The sequence below is a fragment of the Pyrgilauda ruficollis genome, unplaced genomic scaffold (genome assembly GCF_017590135.1).
Source record: "Pyrgilauda ruficollis isolate IOZ18807 unplaced genomic scaffold, ASM1759013v1 scaffold201, whole genome shotgun sequence".
Lineage (NCBI taxonomy): Eukaryota > Metazoa > Chordata > Aves > Passeriformes > Passeridae > Pyrgilauda > Pyrgilauda ruficollis.
In genome coordinates, this window is record NW_024519319.1 from 112453 (window position 1) to 140310 (window position 27858).

At 42.1% G+C, this 27858-nt stretch overlaps 1 protein-coding gene across 13 annotated transcripts in view; it reads right to left on the reverse strand.

Annotated features, from left to right (window-relative positions):
• Positions 1-7249: 7249 nt before the first annotated feature.
• The window catches only part of RESF1 (retroelement silencing factor 1), a 28491-nt gene continuing 7882 nt past the window's right edge, over positions 7250-27858 (reverse strand). For 5 of the 13 annotated variants that reach the window (XM_041467167.1, XM_041467173.1, XM_041467168.1 and 2 more), the window contains 5 exons: positions 26822-26999; positions 20560-20648; positions 10439-15734; positions 9617-9691; positions 7250-8473 (listed from right to left, as the gene is read on the reverse strand). In XM_041467167.1, coding sequence (XP_041323101.1) covers positions 8331-8473; positions 9617-9691; positions 10439-15695 — 5475 coding nt within the window. In that variant the 5' untranslated portion in view covers positions 15696-15734; positions 20560-20648; positions 26822-26999 and the 3' untranslated portion in view covers positions 7250-8330. Of the gene's footprint in view, positions 8474-9342; positions 9692-10248; positions 10304-10438; positions 15735-16375; positions 16444-18123; positions 18183-20559; positions 20649-26821; positions 27000-27858 lie in introns of those variants that run through there. The other 8 variants (XM_041467171.1, XM_041467174.1, XM_041467175.1 and 5 more) reach the window with 7 other exon arrangements.

The following is a 27858-nucleotide window of genomic DNA, read 5'->3' on the forward strand; positions in this document are numbered from 1 at the left end:
GTTCCTTTGTGGGAGCCACAGAATTTTCACAGTGTTATGGAAAATGTGTCTGACCAGAAAATTCTGCTTTATAGTGAGCATCAGGTGATTCAAAAGCAACATCCAAGATGCAATGCACAGTGTTGGAAAAGTTTAATGTGACAAGTCACTCTAAAGTATTTTTAAAATTAAGAATTATTTTTCAGATATTACTTCGTACTGTGAAGTTATTAATATGATTATTGCACAGTGCAGCACTGTTCACTGGTTATAGAATCAAGTTCTGTTAGCAGTCACAACAAATTGACTCCAAGTGGGGCTGCACTACCTCATTTAAAACCACAATTTGGTCTATGTTACCATAGATTCAGGAGAAGTTAGAGCAAACTGTGTTTCCCTTGCTCAATGTCAAGCTGCTTTGTTTTCACACAAATTTTTAGCACTTCCAGAAAAAAATCTTGTAGGGAAAACACTTCATATTTGTATTTTTAAAAGTGCCTAAAACTTGTATAAAGATCTGATGTATATTTAATATGAATATTTTTCTCTGAGAAGAAAATGCAAAATGAGATATTTCTTTCAAAATCAGGATTTTTCCTGGTTACTTATTTAACTCTTTGTTCTGCTGGCCAATTACAAATTGTTTTGGCAGCATCACGCAGTCAAGTATTTGTAAGTTTATACTGCATCACAGTGCAAGGAGTTTTTTTGTGCAAGTACCCAAATTAAGCACTTGCACATTCAGGAAGTACTTACCATGGTAATTCTTAATCCATAAGTACCAAGAGATTTTACATCATGGAATTTTCTTCTGTTAAAGGGTCAGATTCTGTCCCTGCCTACAAACCACTGAGGTATGTGTGATACAAAGATTGCCCCTGCTGAGCTTCTGTGACTGGTGCACTGAAAAATAAAAGCAGATAAATTTGATTATCAAGGTGATGAGATGTTTGTCTGATCCCTGGACAGGTGAGCTTTTGCCCTTGACTTTAGGAACAGGCTACCCAAGACAGTGGCTGGATCACCAGCCCTGGAGATATTTAAAAGTCATACAGATGTGACACCTGGGGACACGGTTTTGTGGTGGGCTGGCAGTGCCAGGTTAATCATTGGAGTCCATGATCTTACAGGTCTTTTCCAACCTAAATGATGCCATGATTCTGTGACTTCAGGTCTCTGATGTACAAACTACGCCCCACTCTGTGCCCAGCACAATTTTAAATGTCTCGCTTGTGGCATCCCTCGATTTCTGCTTCACCAAGGTAAGACCACGCTAGCTGAGAGAAGACAAACATTTTTCCTGAAGTATCCATCATAACCTCATCCTCTCCAACGACGACTTTCATCATCACTTCAACTGTGATATCTTGTAAAGTGTCTTCTGCTGCTACATAGTTTTATGCGACAGGAAAAGAGTCTCACATGCATCGCTGGTAACATCAGCAATGGCTGTCCTGGGGCCTGACACCTTCCCTGTGCACTCCACTGACAAAATGAATGAATTTACAGCATAGGCATTTGCAGACGTCTCCCTGGAAAATTAGGAAAAGGGAGCCAGCCATGTGACAAACCCATCAGAGAAGCTCCCCCAGTCCCAGGCTGTCCATCATCCCTTCCAGAAGGAAGCAGTGCCACTCCAGAAGATTGTTTTCGGCTTTGTTGGGCTGGCGTCAGAAGCTCCCCGCCCTTCTGAGTTTAAGTGTTGCAGAAGCAAAGCCCAAACATTTGACAATTTATAAAAACAAGGTTACTTTGTTTTCCATCCTAATTTTTCATTGCCTCAGCTGCTCTGCTGGCAGGCAATTTCATGAAGATACGGTCTGATAAACTGACTTTGAACACTGAATCAATTGTGTGATTTAAAGTAAGAGCCCAAACTCAGCCAGCAAGTCATAAAGCAAAAAATTCATTAGAAAGGGAGCTGCACTAAGCCACTCTAATAAGGGGCATCCTAATAGTTTTATGTTCAAAGCAGCCTTTAATGATAAATAATACTGTGTTTGAGAAGTAAAGAGACTGAAATAATTGTTTATGAAATTGGAATATATGGTTAATTTAGAAGAAAAGAAAGATTCACAGACATGCTGATTTTTAATTCCTTTTCCACAGAGCTGCCTGATACACAGGCCATGAAAGACTGGTTGTTATTAAGTGAGATCATTCATGGCATTTCTTTTCCACTTTCTAGCCACAGAAAAGGCAGTAAGGAAAATTAGACTGACAAATCTTCCCCTAGATGGAAAGAAAAAGCAGAGCAAAAGAAAATCCATCTGTTCTCACTTGGGGAATTTCATGTTATCCCATAAAAGGCCAAGTTCATGCAGCATGCATATCAAAAATTCTAAAACCCTGGGTGTTATAAAATCACCAGGACAACTGCCAAATGCCAGTTTCAAGGCATCTGTAAGAGGCTAAGACAAAATTCAGGGCACTTTGGGATTCCAGTGCATGGTAAGCTGCACTAGAATAAATGGCACAACAGATTAATATTTCATGTCTCTCAAATGAAGGCATCTTTTTTAATAGGGGAGAGACGCAGCAGAAGGGAAGGGCTGATCAGCTGAGCCTCACTGCTGGCAATGGGATGGTTTAGTGCCCTCTGACCAGTGTGTGCCCCCCACAACATTCCTGCCCTGGCTAGGCCACCACATGAAGACCAGGAGACTCAGCCCTATCCAACCTGACCTTGAATGTTTCCAAGGATGGGGCATTCACCTACCACCTCTTTGGGGAGCCTATGCAAGTGTCTCACCACCCTTATCTTTTCTTTTTATCTTATCTGAATCTACCCTTTCCTATTTTAAGACCATTGCCCCTTGTCCTGTCACAACAAGCTCTGCTAAAAAGCCTGTCCCCTCCATGCCTGGTTGCAAGGCACAGCAGAGAGATGGCAGGTGTCCCTCCATCCTTCAGACCACTTCTCATTACCACTCCCCAAATCCAAGTCCCCAGACCTCTAGGCTTTGGAAAAAACAGCCAGTGCCAGAGAAATGATGATCAATTCTTTCATGCCAGTGTTATAGTACTGACCAAGACAACCTTCTCTCCGCTGACAGGGGTGAAGCCCCTGGCTGGGAGCAGAGGCACACTGCAAACTTTGGGTTTCTAGCAGTGAGACAATGGCAACAGGCCCTTAAAGAACAGACAGATGTTGTTGTAGTGCTGAATGCAGTCTCCACACTGTCATCTAGTGGATTTAGTGGTGATAGCCAGAGCTCAGTTTAATACTACACTGTAATTTCACTGAACGTAACTGCAGCTTAATTTTTTTTTTCTGTACACTTTCTGCCTTTTCTCATCGAGTTCTCCTGGGATTTCTCTTTTCTGAATCCTCCTTTTACAATGATTTTATTCTCATAATTTTAAACCTTTAATACAACAATGCCTTTTTCTTTGGGTTACTGCAATTCCCAGGCAGGCTATTTCCCCACTGCAGTGACTGAAGAGTGTATTTCCCTTTCCTTTAGGAGACTCTATCTTTTCCTTAAATTAGGGTAGAAATAAGTTTCTTGTGTGGTCAGGGCAGCATAAATGCCCTTAGAGATTTATTATGAGTGATGTAAGTGCCCTCTGATACCCCTCCAGGCTTCAAAGACAGCTCTACAGGCTGAACACACTGGGAGTCTGTGGGTAAACAGTGCCTCTGCCTCTCCAGGCTCCAGCCCCACAGCTTGCAGGCTCCTGCTATGAAAAACTGCCAGATAAATTCAAGTACTACAAACACAAGGAAAACAAAATTATGCCAGTTATGTTTGCCTAAACCTAACAATTATGGAACTATGATAAACCTAGCAGTGTGTGGGTATGATAAATATTAGCAAAGTGGAGTATGACAAGCACCCCAAAATCCTGAGCTCTCCCAGCTCAAGAGGGTCTGCAAGATGCAGCTGTTGGGTGCAAGCTCATGAGGGGTGTCCCACCTCATGTGTCAAGGTGGTGTGGAGGTGTTTGTCTTTGTAGCTGTGGATTCCCAGACAGTGGGACTCTCAATGCTAATCCTATTTTGCTAAGCCTACCTATTGATATTTGATTTTTCCTTTCATCCTCTAGGTTGTAGTGACCTGTAACCTTCTGTACTTGCTCATTTATGGAGCTAGATTGCTCCTCATTCCTGGGGAGTCAGCTCTGAGCCTGTCCCAGAGGCAGCCCAACATTCCATCCACATCCCACAGCTGCCTTCCTGAGGAGTCAGCTCCCCAGGGTCACCCAGAGACAACTGACCTCTTCTCTCTAGCTCTGCAGCTGGTTCAAGCACTGGGATTTTGCAACATCAACCCTATGGTCTTACCAGATGTTAAATCAGCAATTAGCTAAATATATTATCTCCGTGTCAGCAATTCTCTCACTGTTTTTCAGGTATAGTAAGTCTGTGATTTGGCCAGTTTCTGTCCTACAGAAGAAATGCTAAATATGTTTGTGCTGCTTTGGCAATTTTGTCACTGGCCCATCTCAGCTCAGTGACCCCCTTTCTGTGACCCTCCACTGCCTGCAGCTTCTCTTACAAAAACTGAAAGCAGGGAAAAGGATTTGTCAGAAATTGTAAACAAAGAGTATGAGGCCACTGATGTGCAGCAGAAAGGAGAAATGCAACTTTAAACATTCAGTATAACAGTTTACAAACCACGCTCCAGAACAGCTTTTCTTCTCTGCATCTGTGCTTCTGCATTCAAAGGCTCTATCAAAACCCTACTGGATGAGTGCAGAGGCTATTTTTAATAACAAATTTCAGTTTAATAATTATTTTAATGAGCCTCTGGGAAAAAAAAAAGGAGAGTTATCTTCCACAGGCCACAGTATTGATCTATCAGGGAAAGAAAGCCATTGCCACATTCATGGCTGATTCCTAAATAAAAGCTGGGGGTGCCGGAATCAGTCAACTCCTCTAGAGAAACCTGGATTGGCTCCTTCATCAATAAATTTTCAAGAATTGAGATTGACTCAGATGATGATAAGCAAATGAAACAGGACATGACACAAAAAGGACAAAGAATTAGGAGCTAACAACTGCTGGAAATCAAGTCTGTGTTAGACCTTGCTAACAGGTGGCCACTCTCTGGGAGATGACAGCTAATCCACCCTGTCACCAAGCTTTAAACAGAAACCTGTCCCTGTTGACAAGGCCACTGGAGTAACAGAAGCCAGGACAGGAGAACAGTTATTTCAGAACAGAATTCCCCTTCTGTATCTTATCATGAATACATAGACTAAGTCTCCCAAGTAAGGCAAGTAGATATACTTATTTTGGTACTGGTGCTTAAGCTCATTTTTTGGGGGAAGCAATGTGACACCCTGTTCTGCATTCACCACTGAGAGCTCTTCAAATAGGTTTGAGTTGTTTTACCCCCACTCCAGGCAGAGCATCCTGCTACAGGATGAGACTTGCCTCAGGGAATTTTTAAGTCAATTAATTTCCAATTATTAAAAACATTTGAGTAGTGATTTGGATTTTTCTTTTGAAAAAAAATAAATAAATATTTATGCACAGGTAACCCTTTTCCTTCCCCCATTCCAGGCCCAGCTTCTCTCCATCACCCCAGGCACCTCTCCTCCTGCAGGGTGCAACACACTCAGTTCTTTCATTGAGGCAATGGACAGAGCAGGGCTACGAAAAGACAACAGGGATTTCTGCTGGCATCCCAGGAAGACCTCTGACCAGCTCCACACAAAAAACAGCATTTGCAGGTATAGATAGCATCCATGTCTAGCTCTCATTAACTATGCATTTGACCCTTCTCCTGTTCCCAGCACACAGAACAATGGAGTGAGTGAGGTTCTCATCAAAACACTGCGGAACAGCTCTCTGCAGTTTCTTATCTCCCTTGCCACAAAGCCTCCCAGGAGTACAGAACAGCTGAAAGCCCCTTGCACTAACCCAGAAGAGTGCCTCCCTCCCAGGCAGCAGTGGGGCTTCTCATCTTACTGCACTTTCTAACCCCTGAGAGACTTTATGCTGTGTGTGGAAACTTATCATCATAGCACTAAATGAGTACAAGTCCACAAAACTAGTGAAGTTCACAGAGCCATTAAACCCTAAGAACTTACAGTGTGTATTGAATAGTCACCTCCAAATATTAAACATGTCAATTTCATCCTGTGCTCTCATTCCCACACTCTTTCTATAAAAACTTTATTTTTGTCATAATGTTAAAATTTAAGGTTTAGGGACTCATGCATCTTGTCTGTAGCTGTTTACGGTCTTATCAGGGGAGAAATTTGCACTGGAGGTACTTGCACATGAACAGGTTCAACCATAGTTAGCCGCATGAGATGAAGAGCAGAAATGCCGAGAAGCAGCATCAGGCTTCCCTATGAAAAGCTTTTCCTGTTGGCTCCTGTGACTGCCCATTTATCTTGTAGTTGCTGGAGATGCCCACAGGTGAAACAGGCATTGTTAGAGACAGTTGTATCTGCTCTGTATCTGTCTGTCAAGCCAGCATGACCAGGATAAGGTCTGGTGTTTACATGTGACATTTGTGCACATATCCACAGTGCTCATCCTGTGGAGCAGATGGTCTCCAGGCTTTTCTCTGTACGTACTCCTTGCAGCCCTACCACTGCTCCTTACAGATGTTTTCCTTCCAGCAGCTGTCTGAATGGATAGTGGCCAACTTATGAGCTACAGCAATTTACCAGAGATTCCAATATCAGCAAAAAGTCTATCCCAAAGATCCCAGCCATACCAAATCAGAGCAGGCACAAGTCACAATGTCACTCTGTCACAATGTAAATATTGTCCCAGAGCCAAGATGCACTTCTTGTATAAGGGAGGAAGGAGACACAGCTGCATCCACTGGGACTCAAAACTGGCATTCTTGCTTATTGGATGCACAAGATCAGTGAGACGACTTCTCCAAATATTTAGAACATAAACATCATGGGTCAATGGATCAAATAATTTCCTATTGAAAAGCATTCACTCCAGCATTTATGTCAGCTTCATGTTATCACTGTGCAGAACAAAACTCAGATTAAATTCCTGACAGGAACTCTGTTTTGTTTGTACTGGGTACACTTAAGGCTGCAATAAATCTTCCTTCATGCAGGCAGTATAATACAGGTAACTAAACTCTCAAGAAAATAAAAAACCTTTTCAGAGTTGACAACAATACCACAAAATCCTCCAGTGGCAACATTCCCCACAGACGAATAGTTTGGCATCCAGAGAGAGAAACAAACTAATAAACTTGCAACTACTTCCATTTAACAAGGAAGATCCATCATTTATTTTAAAGCTGCATTTCATCTGCAGGAGTATGTTCAGTTCCTATTTAACTAGCTGCAGTAAACACAACTTCATATTTTTAGGAAAAAAAAGACAAGGGGTAGTCCTCAAAAGTTTATTTCAAGTATAAAAACTGTTCAGTAAAGTATCTACAGGTTTTTTGTTCAGCATAAAGGTTTAATAAGATAGAAAGAATCAAGTACCAAATCTCTGTAAAAATACGATTTGATTTGAAATTTTGAGTAACAGTGAAAAGGCACTTAAACAAAAGATAGCCAATGACAAATACAACTGTTATGTCACAGTGAATGTGTAAGCAAACATAATCTAACACTTTATAAACAAAGAAATTAATCACAGTCTAGCTGAACTCAGCAACATAATCCAGACAAGAGTGAATTGGAACTCCCTGCACTTCAACAATAGAAGTGGCAAAGAAAGAGAACAAGAAAAGCAAGAGAAGTCTCCAGTAAATTAACAGTCTGCAGCACTGTGTTCAAACTATGAACTCAAAGTTCCGTTCATACGAGCTCCACAAAAAGAAATTCAACAAAACTGGGTAGCAGCATGAATACTTCATAAATGCCCCTGATCTGTGCTTGCATTGAGGGGTTTATATTTCTATTCCCAGTTTAGAAAAAAAAAATTTCTACAGAAACAGAAGCAAAACCATCAGACTACCCTAAGTGGGAAACAGAAGTGTAATGCCAGGGAATCCACTGCAGTCCCTTTGCAGCAGAAATATTTTTCCACTGCCAGCAATGGAAAGTATAATAAGTAGAAGTGTTTGAGAATCAGGAAAGAAAACAGGCTATGCCAGTTTAAATGAGTTTGTTATTTTTTGGTCAAGATTCAAGGAGCTATTCTGTCTTAAAAAAAAAAAAACGCCAAAAGAAACAATACGTTTAAAACAGCATTTACAGCACCAAAGAATATATGGACAATAAATACAGAATAAGATGGTAATTATTCACAAATACGAGGAAATGGTGAAGGAAATTTTCAACACCCACCAGAAAACTGTGGGCTTTTACAATTATTCAGCAACATGAAGTAAACAGAAAAAAAATTATTTTAGTGTTGGCATTTTTTTCTTAGTGATAGTGAGACCTTTGATACAGGAGTCCTATCAAGATTTTTGCATCTTTTTTTCCAGATACATTTTCCTGTAGGTCTGAAACATCTCTTTTGAGTCTTTGACAGGAATGTGAAGAGTCTCTCCATGTCCTTCCAGGATCTGTATAGCTGTATCAAGGGGAATACTGTCCTCAGCTGCAAGACAGACAAGCACATTAAAGCAAGAGTCTCAAAGGACTCCACTCCTTATACACATGGTACCTAAGACCTTCCAGTGTCAAAAAGGATGCCACAAACTTCCTTCCTAAAGCACCAGGCACTTCAGATTTAAAACAATCTCCAATGCATCTTTAAGCACAAAATGGCTATTTGGGTGTCTTCACAGGAGTGATTTCTGGAGAGTATTAAGAAAGGTATGACAGGAAACATGCATTTGTGAAAGCAAGAGAAGAAGCGAGAGGAAGGGCCAAAATGATGGCAGATACCAAAGCCCAAGGACACAGGCAACAGCAACAAAAGATGCGAAGGTTGCAAACTATGTTACTTGCAACACCACAACACAAGTACCACATGCAAGCCCTCTGTTCTAAAGTGAAGAAGCAGACAGCAACAAGGCTACAAAATGCATTCTGTTTCCTGTTAGACCACAAGAAAAACAAAATGAGAGCTAGAGAGGTACCTAAAGCAAAGAAACAAGGACAGCAGGGAGCAACCTCACCCAAGATTTACAAAGGATGGAACAAACAAGATCCTGAGATGAAAGTTGCCACTGTTGTGACAGTTGATTCCTAGAAGGTATAAAAGACCATCCAAAAAGCAATTTGCCATTCAAGAGAAATGAGGAAGATGTAAGAGTGGCCCCACTTTTCCTCTGGGTGTCATACAGATTATGTTGTCCAAACTACTGGGACACACAAGTCCTGGAACTTGTGAGCACAGGTGGTATGTGTGGACAGCAACAATGTACTGTGAAAGCCAGATTTATTTTAAAAATCGCTTTCTGGTTTTGCACTAGATTCTGCTACATGACCTTCTATATTTTAAACCATGAAAGAGTCTTTATATACAATTGAAAACTGTATTTAAATGTTACTAGTGCTACATCCAAGTTAATGGCACAGGAAAATTTCAACATTTCCAACAACATATTCATAAAGCAATAAAAAGCTATACAAATCTTTGAGACTTGTAAGTCTATTCTATGGTATCCATTTAATCAGGAGAATGAGTAAATAATAATTTTAAATGCTTTATTAAGGTTTACTACTGTAAAAGAACATTTAAAACCAAAGAGGATTTAACTTGTATTTCAAATGGGACATTCAGAAGTCACTTCACCTGTAGAAATCTCTTCCAGTTTCTTTTGCTTCACTGGTTCACATTTTAACCAATCTTCTTTTTTACTCTTGACACCTAAAAATAAATTTTCAAAAAATGTTTCTGAGGTTCCTTTATCACAAGTTTTGTCCTCTATTCAGCATTAAATTCTAATACATATATTAGTACACGCAAAAGGAAATTTCCTTTGGGTATGAAAATTACTCCAAGCGCTGATATATACAGCTTAAGAAAAATAAAATACAACATTTGACATAAATATACTTCAGAATGCACCATGTAAAATGTTGAAAAAGGGGCTAGGGAAGAAGAGAAGAAAAAATGGATGTTTAAAGCAAAGATGGCAAAGATTACGGGGACTATGGGCAGGATATGTCTGGCCTAAGTCCACTCTATTCCTCAATGTCACAAAGATCTCTCCCACCTCTGCCCAGCCAGACTGATGCACAAGCAGGTGAACAGTGAATACAGACCAGATCACCTTTGATCAGATCACCCTCACTACGCCAAGGGAATCTACTTTCTACAACCAAGCCAAGCTAACTTCTACAAGTACTTTAGAAAGCCTTCTCCCAAAGTTACTTGAAACTGCCATGCTCTAAAGTATTCTAATTTCATTCTCTAAGACTTACAGAAAATTGAAGGAAAACTCCCATGTTCTTTTTCAGCTGAAGACACAGCTGTGGTCTGTCAGAGAGCAAGTTAGGATATCTCAGCTTTCAGGCTCCACATGTTTTCACTGTCTGTAGCTTTGTGCAACATGAATTTAAAAACGAATACATAGTTTTTACTTACAACTGAATATTTAAGAGAACATCATACCTTCTACAACGACTTTATCTCTTTCTGGAGAATTCTTTGCAGCTAAGCTTTCTTCACCAGGGGCTGGATTTCTGAACAGTATCTCTGGACACAGCTTGAACTCAAGGACTTCCTGTTTGCATGATTTCTCAACTGTTGAGACAGACACATCTTTTTTTGAGTTGCTGCTTTGTGACACTTTGGTGGTTCTATGCCAGACGGGTCTGACAGGTGATGTCTCCAATTTTGTCAGAGAGATGCGCTCCTGTGCTGTACGTTTAAATGCCACTCTGTTCAAATAGTGTTTTTTGGGTTCCTTTTGAAGATGCAACTTTAGTCTGTTATTTCTTCTGTTTAGGTATAGAAGATTTTTATCAGGAAACATTTTCTCAGAGCACTTGTCTTTGTTTTGACCATCGAGATGTCTTTCTTTGCTAGAAAAGAAGTTTCTAGACATGCTAGAAGATCGAGCCCTTTTTCTCTGCAGTTTAAGCACAGAGCAATCCGCTAAGGAACTCCTTGGCTTCCAACCATTTTCTCCATTCAGTTTTTTAGCTTTGTCAGCATTTAGCAAACAATTGTGTACAAGCTGCTTAGAACTCTTTCCTTTGGATTGTTTCAGTCCTTCTTCTTCCAGCTTTGCTTTCTTAAATTCTCTCTTCCCAACCATATTTTCCTTCATCTTCCGTTTGTGTGGCTGCTCTTGCAAAGGATGAACTTTCAGAGATTTATGCTGAGAATATTTTGTGTGTCTTAATTTGAAGTCTACAGTGCTACTATCTGAGAATTTTACAGCATCAGCTCGGTAACTACTCAATTTTTTATGCTTCATTTCTGCTGCCAATTTTGCTTGCTCTTTGACACTAATTCCTACATCTTGCCTAAGCACTTCCTTTTGTTCCCTGCAGCTTTGTTCTTCAGTGGAGTTCCCTTCACAATTTTTTTTTTTTTGTCCTTGACTGACTTCAGATTGCTTAATTTCAACAGTTTCTGACTTCACAGTTTGATGAATGTCTGGTTTGGATTTCATGGTCAGACCTGGTTTGGTTGTATCGTTTGAAAGGGACCCAGTTTTGAAAACTCTCTCCTTCTTTATAGGCAACTTCGCCATGTTGTCTGCATATGTATGATCAGTTTTTTCTGGTAACTCTTCAGAGGCTGTCTGGTGCTCTTTTTTGAAAGAATTCAATTCTTTACTTGACACTTGGGTTCCTTTGTCAATTTGCAGATGTTCCTTCAAACTGCTGCTTTTGCATTTATCAGCATCCTGGCTTTCAAAAGAATTAACTGGTCCAATTTTTTCCTGCTTTGTTGTAGGCAGTTTGTATTCATTATCCACCTTCGGCCTAGGTTTCTTGTTCATTTCAGAAGTGTATTTGCAAATACCTTTATTTTTGCTAATATTTTCTGGGATTTTTTCAGAAATTGTCAGGTCTCCTCCCACTACACAGTTTTCCTTTTTCAAGGCATCAGATTGACTGTTGTTTTCTTCTGTCTCTGCAGAGTCAGTATTTTCAGCTTTTGAAAGTTGACAATCATTTTTCTCTGAACCAGATGTTTCTAATTGAGAGGGACAATGTGGTGTTTTATATGCTACAGATACACCACCTGTTAAAGAGCGATCTTCACTTTTTTCACTGGGGTTAGAAGTTTCTTGTGGGGTTTTTTCCTTCTCACATAGATCCTGACTAGGCTGGACACTGCTTTCAAAGTTGTCCTTGTCAGCTGGAGCCTTTTCTGATTGTTGCCTCACTTCTCTCTTGCTGTCACTAGAGGGACACTGGTTGTGCGCAGGAGACAGTTCTTGAACCTGATCAGATCTTAACACTGCAATTTTAGTCTGATTTACTGGGTCCTTCAAATGAGAATTCTTGTCACAAATTTTAACCTCTTTTTGAGACTGATTCTCTGTCCCTTCAGCCACTGAATGATTTTGTGCTGCTTCTTTTGTTAGCACATCAGCACCTTCAATGCCATATGGAAACTCTTTCACTAGAGCAAGCAGCTGATCTTTTAGATATTTACTAGGTTTTGCTCCAAGAAAGTTCACCTCCTTTTCCATGCTATTTTTACTGGGCATGGAATTTTGTTTACTGCGGTCTCCTGGAACAGCGGGTGCATTTGTTTTAGCAGTTATGCTGACAGAGGAATCCAGTGAATTTTGAGCTAACTTTTGTTTTATATTAGCAGGACTTTCCAAGGAATTTTCAGGATGCTTGGAAGATGCCTTGAATGACGTGTTCTGCTCAGAGGCAGAAACTGCTTTAGGAGGATTGCCACTGCTTTCCTTCTCCAAATGACTTGATGATTCTTCCAACATCTTTAGCAGCAAGCTCTCTCTTTGGGCAGTGTTATTGCTCAGCTCAGTTTTATTCAAGTCCGGATGTTGTTCCTTTTGCCTTGTACCAGATGCATTTCCTTCTGATTCCAGTGTCTCATAGACTGATTTGAACATGCCTGCTATTTGTGGGTTATAAAATTTATCACCTTCAACAAGAGAGCAAACACTAGAAATACAAAGCATGTCACTTTCCAGCACAGCTGTAGATGTATCTCCTGCCTCTAACACAGCTTGCTTGTCTTCATGGTCTCTTGTACCTACTTGAGAGATCTGACTACAAAAATTTGTGCCTGATTCAGGAAGAGGAGCCTTGTTTTGTAATCCAAGCTGCAGATTTCCTCTTGCATCTTGTGCAGATTGACTAACTTTCCTTTGGTTTTCATCACCTACTCTGATCTGTTGCAAATCTGAATCCACTTTTTGTTCCAGAACACAATCACTGGGTGATGACCAAGCATTTTCTATTGTTCCTTTGGCAGTACTGGCCACATTTAAACCATTTTCCCCCTCTTCTTGCAAGCTACATGTGCTCCCCGAGTTGATCGCTGGATAGGTTTTACCTTCAGGTGTTGGGATCTTGCCTGCCTGCTCACTTAGTGTTCTTTGTTCACAAAGCACTAAAGGAGAGACAACTGCAACTTGAGGTTCAAAATTTTTTATCAAATTGGAAGTCAGTGTATCCAGTTTTTGTCCCACAGAGGTAGTTGTTACAGGCAAAACAGCCTCATCCATGCTATCCAGCACATTATTTTTTTCTCCCTTCTTTGTTTTTTGGTCGGAAGGTGAAACCTGATTTGCTGTGGGGCTTTCATTTGACTGTTTATTTTCCACACTTACAGATTCTGGTGGATACTTCCCCCACAAACGCAAGCATGCAACCAGCTCTTCCATAGAGTAATTACAATTGCTCTGGCTACAGGATGCATTTTCAGTAAATGGTGGTTTTTTCTGAGCTACCTCAGTCTGCAATTGAGCATCACCAGATGCAGTTGTTTCTGATGCAGGAGAGTTTGTGTGAGCCACAGATGCCCGCTCACCTTTCAGACTTTCTACATTCTTCTCACTAGTGTCTTTTAGCAAGCTTCCACATGAGACAGATGTATCAAGCAGCGGTTTTTCACTACACAGGAGATTTGTCAGTATTTTATCAGCAGTAGCACCAGCTGTCTTCTCTTTCAGCACATTTGTGCTGCTCAATACAAACTGAAGAAATGATGAATTCTCAGGGCCAATTTGCAGAGTCTTTGAGGCACTCCTGACAGAGCTCCCTACTTGAGTAAAACACGAAGCATTGTTTGAGGAAGTCACAGTTCCTTGAGAAGAGGCCAAGGCATGCACATCCCCTTGTTCCAAGATGCTCTCAGGATTATTAAATTGAGCTGGGACTTTGCTCTGAGAGGGAACAGCAGTGAAGCTGGATGAAAGACTTCCCTGCTTCACCGGAGGGTTACTTTGAGTCACCTCCAATCTTCTGTTATCAGCACTGGCTAGGTTTTTGTCATTTCTTTCTTCATGTGAAACCATGAGTGTGGGCCTCTCTGTCCTCACTGCTTCAGATGCGGGAGGCTGTACATTCTGTTTGGGCACACATGGAAGACAATTAGAAGAAGAACATGGATAACTAGGAGGAAGAGAATGACTATTTTTTTCATGATAGATTTTTTTTTTATAATTATGAACCGTTTCAAGCAGGACAACCCTTTTTTTAAGACATTTCAGCTTTTCAGCTTCCCAAGCTAGTCTCTCCTTTGTAATTCCTACTCCATGCGTTGCTGCTGGTGAAGAAATCTGAGCATTAACAGGCCCATTCATCAAACTACTAGTCTGGCTCTCTGGAACTGAAGCAGGATCACTCAGTGGCTTTGAAGAAAGAGCTTCTATTTCTTTCACAACATCAAGCAGTTCTTTGGGAATGCCAGGGGATGACACAGTACTTTCACTAAAAGACCGACTGGCTGTCACACTTCCACTTGGATTACAGACATTCCTGATGGATTGACTAACTTCTCCACATTGCTGCTTCTGACAGTGTTGCTGAATACTGTTAAATCCAGGAGCATTTTTTGGATCCAGTGGGCACCTCTGCTGGTTTATGTTGTATCCATTAGGTACATTTTGCATTTCCTGTGGTACACCCATTGAAGATTGTGCTGCAGGCCTTGAAACACAGTTGGCAGGCAACAAAGAAGGTGCAGAACATCCTCTAGGAGCTTCTGATGCCATCTGACTCTGCTGAAATTGTGGCAGCTGTACATTCATCCCAGTATTTTGATTCACTGAATACAAAACTTTACACTGATTATTGGAATTAAATATCTGAGGTTGGACATGTTGCCCGGAAGTACCAAGAGGAAAAGAATTATTCTGGGGATGAATGCCACCTTGATGTAGTGTTGCAAGTCTCAGGGAATTATGCTGCAGCATTTCCGGCTGCACGGTGTAAGCACTGGTATTGCTGTACTGTGGCTCCCCAAGCACATTCCTAACATTATTCCCTGTGTTCACTTGAGAGGACAGGGGGGGTACATTTCTGCAGGGATAACTGTAGGGATTAGAGACTGGCCAAGAAGTTGGAGTCATCTCTGGCCGCAAAGGGGAATTCTGAATGGGAGGTTTTAGAGCTGTTACGTACATCTGTTGATTCCTTTTGACTGAGTATTTTGACATAAAAAAATTATTACCAGTTACAGATGCTCCTGGTGAGGTTTGATCTGAAGTTTTGAATCCTTCAGCATTTACAGCAGGGAAGGCAACATTGATAGTTGGCATATACACGATTTGGTTATTTTCAGCATGAGTGCATGCATTTTTAGAGGAGTTGGCATTTGTCTGAGGAAAGACATGTCCATTAGGAAGTAGCTGAGTGAAACATGCTCCTTCACTTTGCAGGTTTGTGTTTGCATCAGCATTCTGGACTGGCCTTACATTCCAGTCCATCTTTTCTTGTTTTCTTTTTCTTCAGGCAAAACCAAAATGCTAAAAAAAAATTTTACAAAAATTACAACCTTTTGATCAAGACCTATTTCACTTACTAAGAAGTGATTTAGAATGCATCATGAACAGAACTGTTGAACCTAAATTGCTGGTAGGAGAGCAACCCCACTAGCACAACCTGTGGACATCAATGCTGACAATGTCAAGTTGCACAATGTCAAGTTGTGTTTCCCAGAACACAGTAAAGTATAAAAAGAGAAACAACTAACAATTCTACTATCTAATGACTAACAAAACCTTCACATTATTCTGCTAATTCTATTAACAATAGATTGCTATATTTGCCTTCTTCATCCAAAAACAATGGGAAAAAACTCCAAGGCACGTGTATAACACAACACAATAAACAATACTTAAGAGCTGAACACAAGAAACACCTACAGAATAAAATACAAGCCAGGGTTTTCAGACAGTAAGACTCAATTTCAATCACACCTTTAAATACAACAAAATAAATGGAAAAAAATTAATTTGAGTTTAATAAAATTTAGTAAAATTAATTTGGGTTTAGTAAAAATCTCTCATAATAATGTGGCCCACTAGTTTAATTTTGAGAAATATGACTGTGCCTCTAGTGAGCTAGAAGCAGAGAGCCCCTAATTCTGTTGGCAGCATTAACTTACTCAGCTGGGAGAAGGCACAAAGCACGGGGATGGCAGCAACACTTCTGCAGTACTTACACCTTCGGAAGCTGAAAAAGGCACATATCTCTATGTCTTCATGCACTATATTATAGCATGCACACAGATTCCCAACTGTAGGATATGGGGCTATAATTACCAGAGTGGTTAAGGCTCATGCTCACCAGAAGGCCCTGCGTGAGAGGCACAGCTGCAGGCCGGACAGCTGGAAGCCAATGGAGGAGCCAGAGGCAGTTAGGAGCGAGGAGAGAGCCAGTGAATGACAGTTGGGAGCGAGATTGGGATTGGCTGGAGGAACACATGGACAGCATATGACCAGGAAGCTGATTGGATGATGCAATGCATGGACAGCACATGAGCAGGAAGCTGATTGGATGGTAGAAGACGTGGACAGCAGCATGGCAGCTGAGCCAGCCAATGGGTGCCTTCTTGCTGTTAAATTCTGTTAGGTCTCGTTTTGGTTTCAGTTATGTCAGGTAGAGATTAAAGATATAAAAGGGGTGCGATTTCTACAATAAACTGATCTCCTTCAGGTGATTAAGGCGGTCTGTGTCGCTTTGTTCCCCACTGCTACAAATGCCTGGCCCAAACTGGGACCTGTGATGTGGTGCAGGGTGTGCAGGTCACTCTGGTAGTAACTCCCACTAGGTTAAGGAACCGACCAGGAAGAGTCTGGAAAAGGATCCGGGGAAGGATCCGGGAAGAGTTTGGGAAGGAGCTCAGGAATATCAAAGTGGGCACACCTCACCTGGAGAGCAAATTGACCAGTGGGAGAAAATATGGAAGGTGGAATATCCCTGGAACAAAGCAGGAGCTTGGGTCAGGTAGGGTGGCTCCTACATCAGCAATCTGTTAATATGGCTGATGTGAAACTAAGCACCCTGCTGGACTGGGAGTCTAATCAATTAAAGATTTTCCCTTTAATGGACCCCTTCAATCAGAAACCTGGCAAGCAGCAGGACAGAGACTTTTCACTACATGGGGGACAATCACAAGAGCCATTAAAGGAAGTCAGCGAGTGTTGGCCATTACATGGCTTCGGAAGCTGAGCCTCCCGAACCCATACACGACCCCAAGATTGACCCAAACCCCGCAGAATTCCCTTATCCCAAGATTAACCTAAGCCCTGCAGAACTGCCTTGCTCTGGTAAGAATCCCTGCATAGCTGGCCCCTTCAGTACAGAATTCCCACATCACAAGCAGGCAGCAGGCTTGCTCCCTGCCCAAGACAGCGACACTGTAGGCCAGTGATGGCAAAAATGCCGGGAAGCCACCATGAAGGAGGGCAAATTGGCGGTCGCTTCGGCCTGCCCAGTAATATATGTGCCAAACCAACACCCAGCATACTGAGAGCTGGACTATAAAGTGATTAAAGAACAAAGGGCGCCAGTAAAAGAAAGCGGCTTATCCTCCTATCCATCATGTTGAACTGTCTAGAATCCATCAGCACCGCGTACGTCCTCACATCCCACAAATGGAAGAGCATAATGAAACTGTGATAAACGGATGTGATTTGTGCTAAAGAAATTGTAATTATATCAATATTTTGGGAAAATAATTGGAAAAGTACATGTGATTAGTGAAGCAGGTGGGTTTCTTTGGAGATGATACATGTGGGAAACAGGATATAAGAGTTGGATTCAGCCTTGGAAATGGATGAAGTCAGGAAGACTCCCGAATCAAAACTGGCATCAACTGAAGTTAAGACAATTCCCAGAGCAGGGACTGACCTTGAATATGAATAAAGTTGGGACAGCTCCAGACATGGAGTCTAAAATAGTGGTCTTATCTGTGAAATAAATAAGGGTTAATTGAAACACAGTGCTTTCTTATATAACACCAAGCTTAATGTGCATGCGCCACCTGCCAGGTTATTCAAAGGACAGTGAAGAAGATGATGAGCCTTCCTCTGAAAAGACCACCAAAGAGCCAGAAGACCCCTTGGAAACAAGTGCAGCATGCGCTGTGTAGTATAGTGATGTAGATATTAGGAATTGAAAATAGGAGATTTACAGAAAGTACTAATGAATATGTATTAGCATACAGTATATAAGTAGCATTTGGATCCTTTTGCCTTTTGTCCGTGAGGCAGGGTGGGAAGCCCTCCCCTTACCCCGATCAATCGGTTTTGCTTATGCTTTATCTGAACCACTGCCTAATTTATTTTGATTGTATTATTTGATTGTATTATCTCAATTAAAACTGCTGCTAAATTTTAAGTTTGTAGTTTATTAAATTAGACATAATGGGACCTCCTTCATAACAAAACTGATTCTAACAGCGACGCAGTTAGCTCACCAATTACCTGGCTCACCAATTATTGAGAGCTGTGTACAGCCCAGGAAGAAGCGCTGCAGGACAGCAATCCAGCAATCACCATTGCGCAGCTGAAGGAGAGAGCTTTCGCAGTCCCTGCAGCGCAGGCAGACTCCCATCATGATGTATGTGATATGATCGCTCGCTTAGCCCTGCAGTGGCTCCCAGGGACTCCAGGGTATCAATCCTAATCTTCCTTTGCTAAGATTTTACAGGGTCCAGCAGAGTCATTTGTGCAGTTCTTAAACAGACTGCAAGCCACACACTCCAGACAAGTCAACAGTGATGAGGCCAGAACTATTCTCTTGCAGCAGCTTGCTTTCATAAACACGAATGAAGATTGTAGAAAAGCATTGCTCGCTGTTTGTAACCCACATACATGTGACATAGCAGGTATTGGTTACAGCATGCCAAAATGTGGCAACTGCTGCTTATAACACTAACTCTCTGGCAGGGGCTTTAGGCTCCGGAACCCACGCTCTTCGGGTTCCAGACACGCAGGCAGGGGTCAAGGCAGGCCGGCCCCAGGATGGGGAACGTGACAAGGGGGGGTCAGGGATGGCCCTGGCGAGCGCATTGGCAGTGCCCGGCTCGCTGCAGGTGGCTCCGCAGCACAGTCCCCCCAGGCAAGCCTCTGCTGCAGCCCTCCCCCCATGGCAGCACAGCCCTCGGCACAGCCACAGGCACGTCAGGGACTGCCAGCCCATCAAGTACAGCAAAATCAGGCACAAAGCATGGCCTGGTGACAACAGCATGGCTGGCCTGGTGGCTGTCACCAGAATGTTTGTCTCACACATCCACCCAGAATCGGCAGCCAGAGCACGGGGCCACAAGGCCGAGCCATGCTGTTCCAAGGCGCGGGGCCACCAGCAGCAGCAGCAGCCACACGGCGTGGCTCCTCCAGCACAGGCACTGCCACACCACAGCTGTCACTGGGGGGCCGGGCCAAGCGGTGGGGACATCACCGCCATGGCAGCTGAGTGACAGATGGGAGTGAGATTGTGACTGGCTGGAGGAATGCGTGGACAGCACATTAGCAGGAAGCTGATTGGATGATAGGATGCACAGACAGCACATGAGCAGGAAGCTGATTGGATGATAGGATGCATGGACAGCACATGAGCAGGAAGCTGATTGGATGATAGGATGCGTGGGCAGCAGCACTGCAGCTGAGCCAGCCAATGGGTGCCTTCTTTCTGTTAAGTTTCGGTTTGGTCTCAGTTATGTCAGGCAGAGATTAAAGGTATAAAAAGGGTGCAATTTCTACAATAAATTGAACTCCTTCAGGTGCTTAAGGCAGTCCGTGTCGCTTGTCCCCCGTTGCTACAAACCCAAATGGGTGAGCGTGTCACTCTATAAAGTTTTTAGAGACAGTGTTTTCAAAGCCAAACACTATTTCAGCCTTCAAAAATGCACAAAAAAGCATAAAAGCCCCCATGAGAAAATACAAGAATGAATGCTTGTCTGCATCTTGACAAGCTCTTCTCAGTATGGTCACACCCAGCTTGCTTTGTGCAAGGTGTTAGGCAGTCTCAAAACAGAATGTTTCATGCCATTTCTCCCAAACCACCAGGGCTCCTGACTTTCCTTCGTGGGCTCTTTTAGATTTTAAGATTCTTCTGATTTCAAATTTGAGAATGAAAACTATCACTCATATCTAGCCTATAAAAAATAAAAGGTGTTATAATTTCATAGGTGTTATTTTTAAGATTCAAAGACAGCTCTATCTTTCTTCACTCTTTTACTTTCTCTGCTCTCATAAGACACCAATAACAAAAAAAAGACAGGAAAATAAAGTGACATATGAAATTCCTAAAAAACATCAACATCAGTGTCTAGGCAATACTTACAGTGATTGATGCAACAATCTTAGCAAAGAAAACAGGCTTTTGCATCCAAGGTAAAGCTTTCAGGCTGCTAATATTTCACTGGGTATTTTCTGAAAAAAATGATTGGGGATAAAACAAAATCACATCCTTGAATTAGACAAATGCTAAGGAAACTTAAGATAATTACATTTTCTGGGAACGTAACTATGAGAGAGACAAACAAGACTAAGATACCAACCATTAGTAACTGTAAAATCCTTGCTAGAGGAGGAACTTTGACTACATGCAGCACACAACTTCACTAAGACTAAAATCCAATCATTGTCACTGTAAAGACCAAAAAAAATTAGGAAATTAGAATCCCTTGCTGAAGCCAGGCTGGAGGCAAGGGGAGGGGTTCATTGCAATGTTAAATCCTATAACCTGTCCCAACAGGACCAAGGGTGGAGGTCGTAATGGATATACCTTGAAATTCTTGTAAGCCATGATTTGAGTTGTGTGTTACAGGAATTGCTATTAGAGGAACCACGCAGACCATCCCCAAGAATCACCTGTTGTTTTGAGATAAACTACACTAACATATGCTCAAAGATAAAAGCCTTGAGATGACCAAAGTCACCTGACTATTTCCTGGGGCAGTCCCACAAATTTGGGATTAAAGACAAGTAGGCTGGTTATCAATCATTCTGATGATAACCCATGTGCCAGATCAAGTCCTATGAGTTTGTCTTCCATCTGAGGCCCAGCAGCACCCAGTAGTTAAAGAGTCCTGGCTTACTCAGAGCCCACTAACATGGTGCCCAGCACCACAGCTTGTTGCTATGGCCTCGAGTTAGAGACAGGAATGAGACAGACGAGACACTCATTCCTTCGAGCAGAATAGCCGAATCTTCACTGCACACAGCTCCTTTTATATGGTATCACAAGGCACCATGCTGGAATCTTATAGGTCAGAAAATCATTGAAACTCAGTTCATTGCTTGGTAATAGCTAGTGTATATGTCCATCAAACTTTTTTCTTTGTAGATATGTTTACATTTTTTCTTCACGGACTTTCATAGGATAGACTCCTTATTTTTGCATGTGCAAACTGTTCTCTCACAAAAATAGATTGTTATGCAAACTGATTCTCATTCCTGTGATTCTTTTCTCATGAGAACTCAACAGGCCAGCTTAGCCAGAATGGCAAGGCCTAGACCATGTTTTACAAGGCCTTTCTTTTATAAGGTTTTACCTATATGTACCACCAACTATTTTCTGCTATGCTCGTTCTGTCATTCTGCCTCCTCTGTCAGGATGCAGCCACAGTTACTACCAAACCCCTTGTGACAGGGTAGTTAAAAACCTCCTTAAGCCTGTGCTAAAGGGTGCCGACCCAAGCAATCTTGAAAGCCCCTTTCAATCCAGGTATTCCAACCAGGCAGCACACAGAGCCCCAACACTTGTTTCACCAGCTTTTGCCAACAAGCCCCTATGCTGCACCTTGTCCCACCATGGCTTGAGCAAGGGCCCTAGTGCCCCTCCCATCACTTCATCAACTGGAAACCCCCCAGCCCTTGGTTTCCCAGACTTATCAGACATACAGTTAGCACCCCAGACAGAACCTGATGATCCTTCTCAGGTGCCATGGAGGGTGCAGCTTACAGAGACTTCCCATTTGGAGGTAGATGCCACCATCAATGGCATCATCATTTGTGTGTCCTCATGGATAGTCAAAATTCTGCCTTCAGCTGATCACAAGGGAGAGGAACACTTTTCTCACCCTCTGCAGTAGTCCACAGTTTACAGAAGCCCCTTCAGCCCTTCCCAAGGTCAGTCAAGTGCAACTTCCCTAAGAGCCAGCCAGCCTGAGGATCTGGTTTTGAGAGGTTCTAATCTCCACTGTGGAGTAACTCCTATACAATTCTAGTCAGGTCTGCACAGCAGCAGTTTATCACTGCATGTAGCTGCAGAGCTATGCACCACAAAAAGCAGGCAAGTAACAGCCTCTGCTGAGTTGAACCTTGCCCAGCTGGGACAGTGACAGAGTTTATATTTATATACCTCTGCATTACATGCCTTGTTTTTCATGGGATTACAGGTACATGTTAGATAAGAAAGATGCAGTAAGCTACCAGAAAGAATGGTAACTTACAGATTGCTTCAGATAAGCTCCAGACAGTACGTCCTTTTGCAAGTATTCCATTCCAATAATTTGGCCACTCTTACTCAGTGAGGCCATGCTGCAGATATTTCTAACTAGAAAGGCCTACAGAGGCATTAGCTTTTTTACTTACACAGACAGAACCACTCATAGACCAGACCTTCCATGATGCTCCAGGGAAGGTACAATCTCCTGGTACTTCTGAATCAAACTCTCCCTACCTTGAGGACACTGCGACACATACCTCCCCTACCTCCAGTGACCCATGCTGTTAACACCCTGTGATCCTGCAAGCCCCAAAATTCATCATGTCTCTTTTCAGAGAAGTGAAAAAACAGTGAGTATTCACTTGCACCCACTTCCCCTTTTAACAGCCGCAGCCAGTCAGCTCACAAGTCCAGTGGGTCCTGGCACCTGACCAGGGGTACTGGAGCAGGACACTCTGCCTCCGTGGGGTAAAGCAGCTCGAACAATACCCGGATTGTAAAAGTTGTCAGTGATGGATGGAGAAGGGGGATCATGCTGCACTTGGTGAGAACAATGCTGAGACCAACCTGATTCCATAACCCCAAAGTTGAACATTCTGAGTATGTGAGGAACAATGTTTCCTGGTAGAAATTGGCACGGGTGAAAATGTAAAAAAAGTTCCTGATAAAGCAACCAAAAAGTGGCAGTATTGATAATTCACCTGACACTGCTGAGCTAAAGGCTGCTGAGCTGAATCAGTTGGCCCAGAAACATCTGACAGTGGATCACTATAAAAACCCAGTCCCATTTTTAACAGGAGAGACTTGTTATGAATACATAACTAAAGGCCTGGCACTGGGTGCTCCAATAGTCTATTTGCATTCAAAAGAACCAGCAAGGTTCACAAGTACTGTGGTTTACTTAATGCAACAGACATGGCTCTTTTGGAGCAGAATCTGCATAAACTGCAGAGAAACTAAATATAGCCCTGACAGTACAATGGCAATCACAAGCTCAATTTCTCACATCAAAACACTCAGCACAGCCGAGGACACAAGTCTTACCAAAAGGTGCCCCTTCTGCAGAGGGTGAGGAAAATGTGTCCCTACAAATTTCATGGCAAATTCTCATCCCCCAGCTAAACACAAAATCAGGGCCCTTTTATACCTTATTAGCCATTATTGTGCAAAGTGCTGTGGGTGGTCAAATTTTCTGTTCTTAGTGGTTGTGTCGTATGCAGTATTTCTTGGTAGGAGGTATACCTGGTAGCAGTTGTACAAAACATTTCCTGGTATTGAGACTGTGCTGCTCTTTTCCCACTTTAAATTCCTACCCGATGCCATGGCAACAAAAACCTCATTCAGGTTTCCATGTCTGCTCTAATCACTGATGTTCTGATGCGTGGGCTCTGTCTCATATTGAACTTTGCTATTTTCTTCACTGTTTTATGCTTCCCACACTCTTAACATACCCCCTTCTAGAAGTGTGTGTGGAGATTCCTCCTTTGAGTGGGGACACCTCCAAGGTTATTTCCCAAGGCTGAGTTAAAGAGCTGTGCCCACAGACATTGGTACAAGTAAGCAACATCAATCTCTACTTGATTATTTTGCCAGCTTTATTGTCTCTGTAATTATAGTTCACTATCTATACTAGTGATATAGTATAGATAGTGTAGTAATTAATTCTGATTAAGGTCCTTTAACTAGTATTATGATCAATATCATCAGTATTAGCACCATATAAAAAAATGATTTTTTCATATTGGCTTGCCTTCCTTTATCCTGTGGGATGAAGTTGTATAAAGATTCAAATACACCTGTGGAATTCCTTAGACATTAACCTTTGAGTAAGTCTTTGAGCTAGGACTGGATCCAGCCACACCCAGACTCCTCTCTGAGGAGGAGTTTAGAAAGCAACAGGATCCTTTCTGCACCCTGTGACTCAACAGGAGGGTACATGTGATAAACCTGGGGTAAAACTTCCATTCTGCTTGTGACAGCTACCTAGGCATAAATTTTGCCCCCCCTCTGCCTCATACTGCAGTCTCAAAAGCTGCCAAAACCATCAATGCCATTTATCTTTGTCTTATCTACGCACAGTCAGTTTGGACATTAAAGACACTACACCAGTGTCCCACCCACCAGGCCTATCAAGCTCACTTTGCTTGTACTTGGAATTGCATTAATTATACCTTTACTCATTTACCTGCAGGCTATGACTATAGTCCTGCCATTGATGCCTAGGTAGCTCGAGCAGTATTAGCTGAAATTTCTCCCATTCCTGATGTCTCTATCACCACTATCTTGCTGACTTTCCTACCACATATAGATGGGAATCTTACACAAGAAATTATTTCAAATTTCAGCCCTCAAAGAACACCAGGAAGCTTTTATCTTCCTGGTAAATGCCAGGGTCCTGCCCAGAATGTGAAGTGTTGGGGTAATTTTTAAAGGAATCCTTTTGCATGCCAGTATCAAAGGAATTTCTGAAATTGTCTTGAAGTATTTTTTTTTTTTTTACCCAATCTACTCCCTCCTCCAAATGCAAATAGCAAGTCTTCTAGGATCTAAATCTTTGTCATGAAAGGCCCAGGTTTTAGTCAGCTGGACTATTCTCTCTATTCTTTGCTGCGCACATATTGCACCTGGGACTGGAGTATGAGCCACAAACACTTGCAACCCTTCTAAAAATATTCAATGATATCAGTATCTGTGCAATGATATATAACAAGCATTAAGCATAATTATTAAGCTAAGCAACTCATCAAATAACTGTACCCTCACCAATTATGTGCAGTGCAACACACACTGATGACAGAGACAAGAGGTAATTGTACCACCACTCTTAGAGTCAATAAAGTGGATTGACTTAGGAAAGTAGTCACAGCAGTCATAGCTAAACTCCTTGACGAAATTATTGACAATTTGGCTCAGGCTCACAAGGAAGTAAAGGCCTAGGCCATGACCAGGTCAAGGACTTTCCTAGTTCCAACCTTTTCTTTGAAAACCCACATAGAACAGAGAGACACAAAGAGCTTTGATGCATAAGAGTTGGGAACACCAGCCAAGTGAATAAGACATCAATAGCAGGTAGTTCTTCCAGAACTAATGAGTAAGGAATAAATTAACTTGTGGGTGCAAGGAATTTCACAGAAATTCCATGGCATTTCATTTGACTGCAAGCCAACCACTTTATTCCACAAATATGAAAGCCCAGGTGAGCTTTTTTTTGATCTCTCCCAGTTGCAGGGTTGTAACCTGTCCTTGAGCTGGATCACCCCTAAGTTTCTCCTCGAGGAGAAACTTAGATCTCAGGTGAGTGATATTGTGCATAACTTTGTATCATAGAGCATTAAGATAATGTATTCATACTTTTGAATTATTATTATTGTTATTACTGTATCTGTACAGTAGGATTAAACCTGACCAGGGTACTTTCTTAAGCCTCACTTTTATATTAAGCCTCACTTTTACATCATTTTACTTCAATAAAATCACTTTTCCAGCTATCTGTGCCAGTGGTTCTTTGAGTGGTCTAAATCTCCTCTACAACAAGCGTAAGTGAGGCACTCACAGTAGCTCTAAAATATTCTTATTCGTTGCTAAAAGCTCCCTTTAATAGAGTCAAAACCCTACAAACATATGCATTTCAGTGCCAGCCACTGTGATCACAGCTATTTCATACCTCTGCAGAACATAGTTCAGCAAACAGAAGATTCTAAGAACTGAAAGGACAAAAGTCCAGCTGCAGGCCAGCAAAATTTTGCTCTCCTGCGTCTGCTTCTGGACTTGTAGTGGCATGTCTCATTTTACCTAAAGTATTTAAGTCTAATTCAGCACGTCTGATTTATGGTGTTATAGAAAAACAGTCTGAATCAACTAAACACATACAAATAAAGGAGGACATAAACATCCATAATTCTCATTTTCCTCTCTTTATAACTGTATTTTAGATACATTTTAGATGTCAGAACAGCACCAGCACACAGGAGTTTTACGGCCCCAAAATTCTTTGCAGTTGCACAGGAGGTAATTTGTTGGAAATTGCCTTAATCTCAGATTGCCAATCAATTACAGAATGTTTACAGTAAACTTATGTACATATAGACTACTAGTCACTTCTCTTTGCAAATTCCCATTCCATCACTTCCAACAATGTATTTCCCCCTTTTACCTATTGACTTCTGACAAATCCTGATGGGAATCATCCACTAGTCTTTAAAGAGCTGCTGATGTCATCGCAAAGTCTCTCGTGATGGTTTTTGAGTGATCTTGGGAGTCTGGAGAAGTCCCAGCTGACTGGAAGCTGGTGAACGTTGCCCCAGTTTTCAAGAAGAGCAAGAAGGAGGACCCTGAAAAGTAGACGCCTGTCAGTGTCACTTCAGTGTCTGGTAAAATCATGGAAAACATTTTTCTGAAAGGTACTGAAAAACACTGAGGACAACAATCATCAGTCACAGCCAGCACGGCTTCATGAGGGGAAAGTCAGCTTGTCGCACCTGACTTTCTTCTACAACAGGGTAACCCACCTAGCTGATCTAGGAAAGCCAGTACATTAATCTTTTTGGACTTCAGTAAAATGTTTATAGGATGGTTATGTTTTACTCCTGTAGCCTTCATGTTGCATCAGGCTGTCCTTCCCAGCCTTCCTTTACATTGTCCCCTCCCAACACCAGGACTCGTAATGTGATTTTATTCAGTGTCATCCCATACTGAATAAACAGTATTTCAGTTTGCTAGTGGGGTTTTTTGTTTGGAGACAAAGTGAATACACTTAATTCCCACAGTCTTTAAAAGCTGAGGTGCTCAGGTGGAGCTTTCTCTTGCCTTCGGCATGCCTTTTGGCTCCACTGGCAACAGTGGCAACTCAAGAAGCTGCATTTCCCAATCAAAAACTATTTCAGAGTGAATCTTGCAACACCTGCCTGCAGCCACGCTGTTGAGCCCAGAAAAGCAGAGCAGCCCAGCTTCCTGCGTGTGGCAGGACGTCCCTCCCTACCACAGATGGCTGGTGCACATGGAAGAGATAACCCAGGCACAGTCAAAGACCTGGCAAGAGGTCATTGCTGGTGCCAGAAGGGCTGAGACCCCCCAACTAAGAATCAACATCTTGGTCTGGAGAGAAGATGTGGGAAGAGATTAAGAGAAGTAAATGTCATTAACCAAAAGACACTGCTCTTTACAACTATAAAAGCCACACAAATTATTACG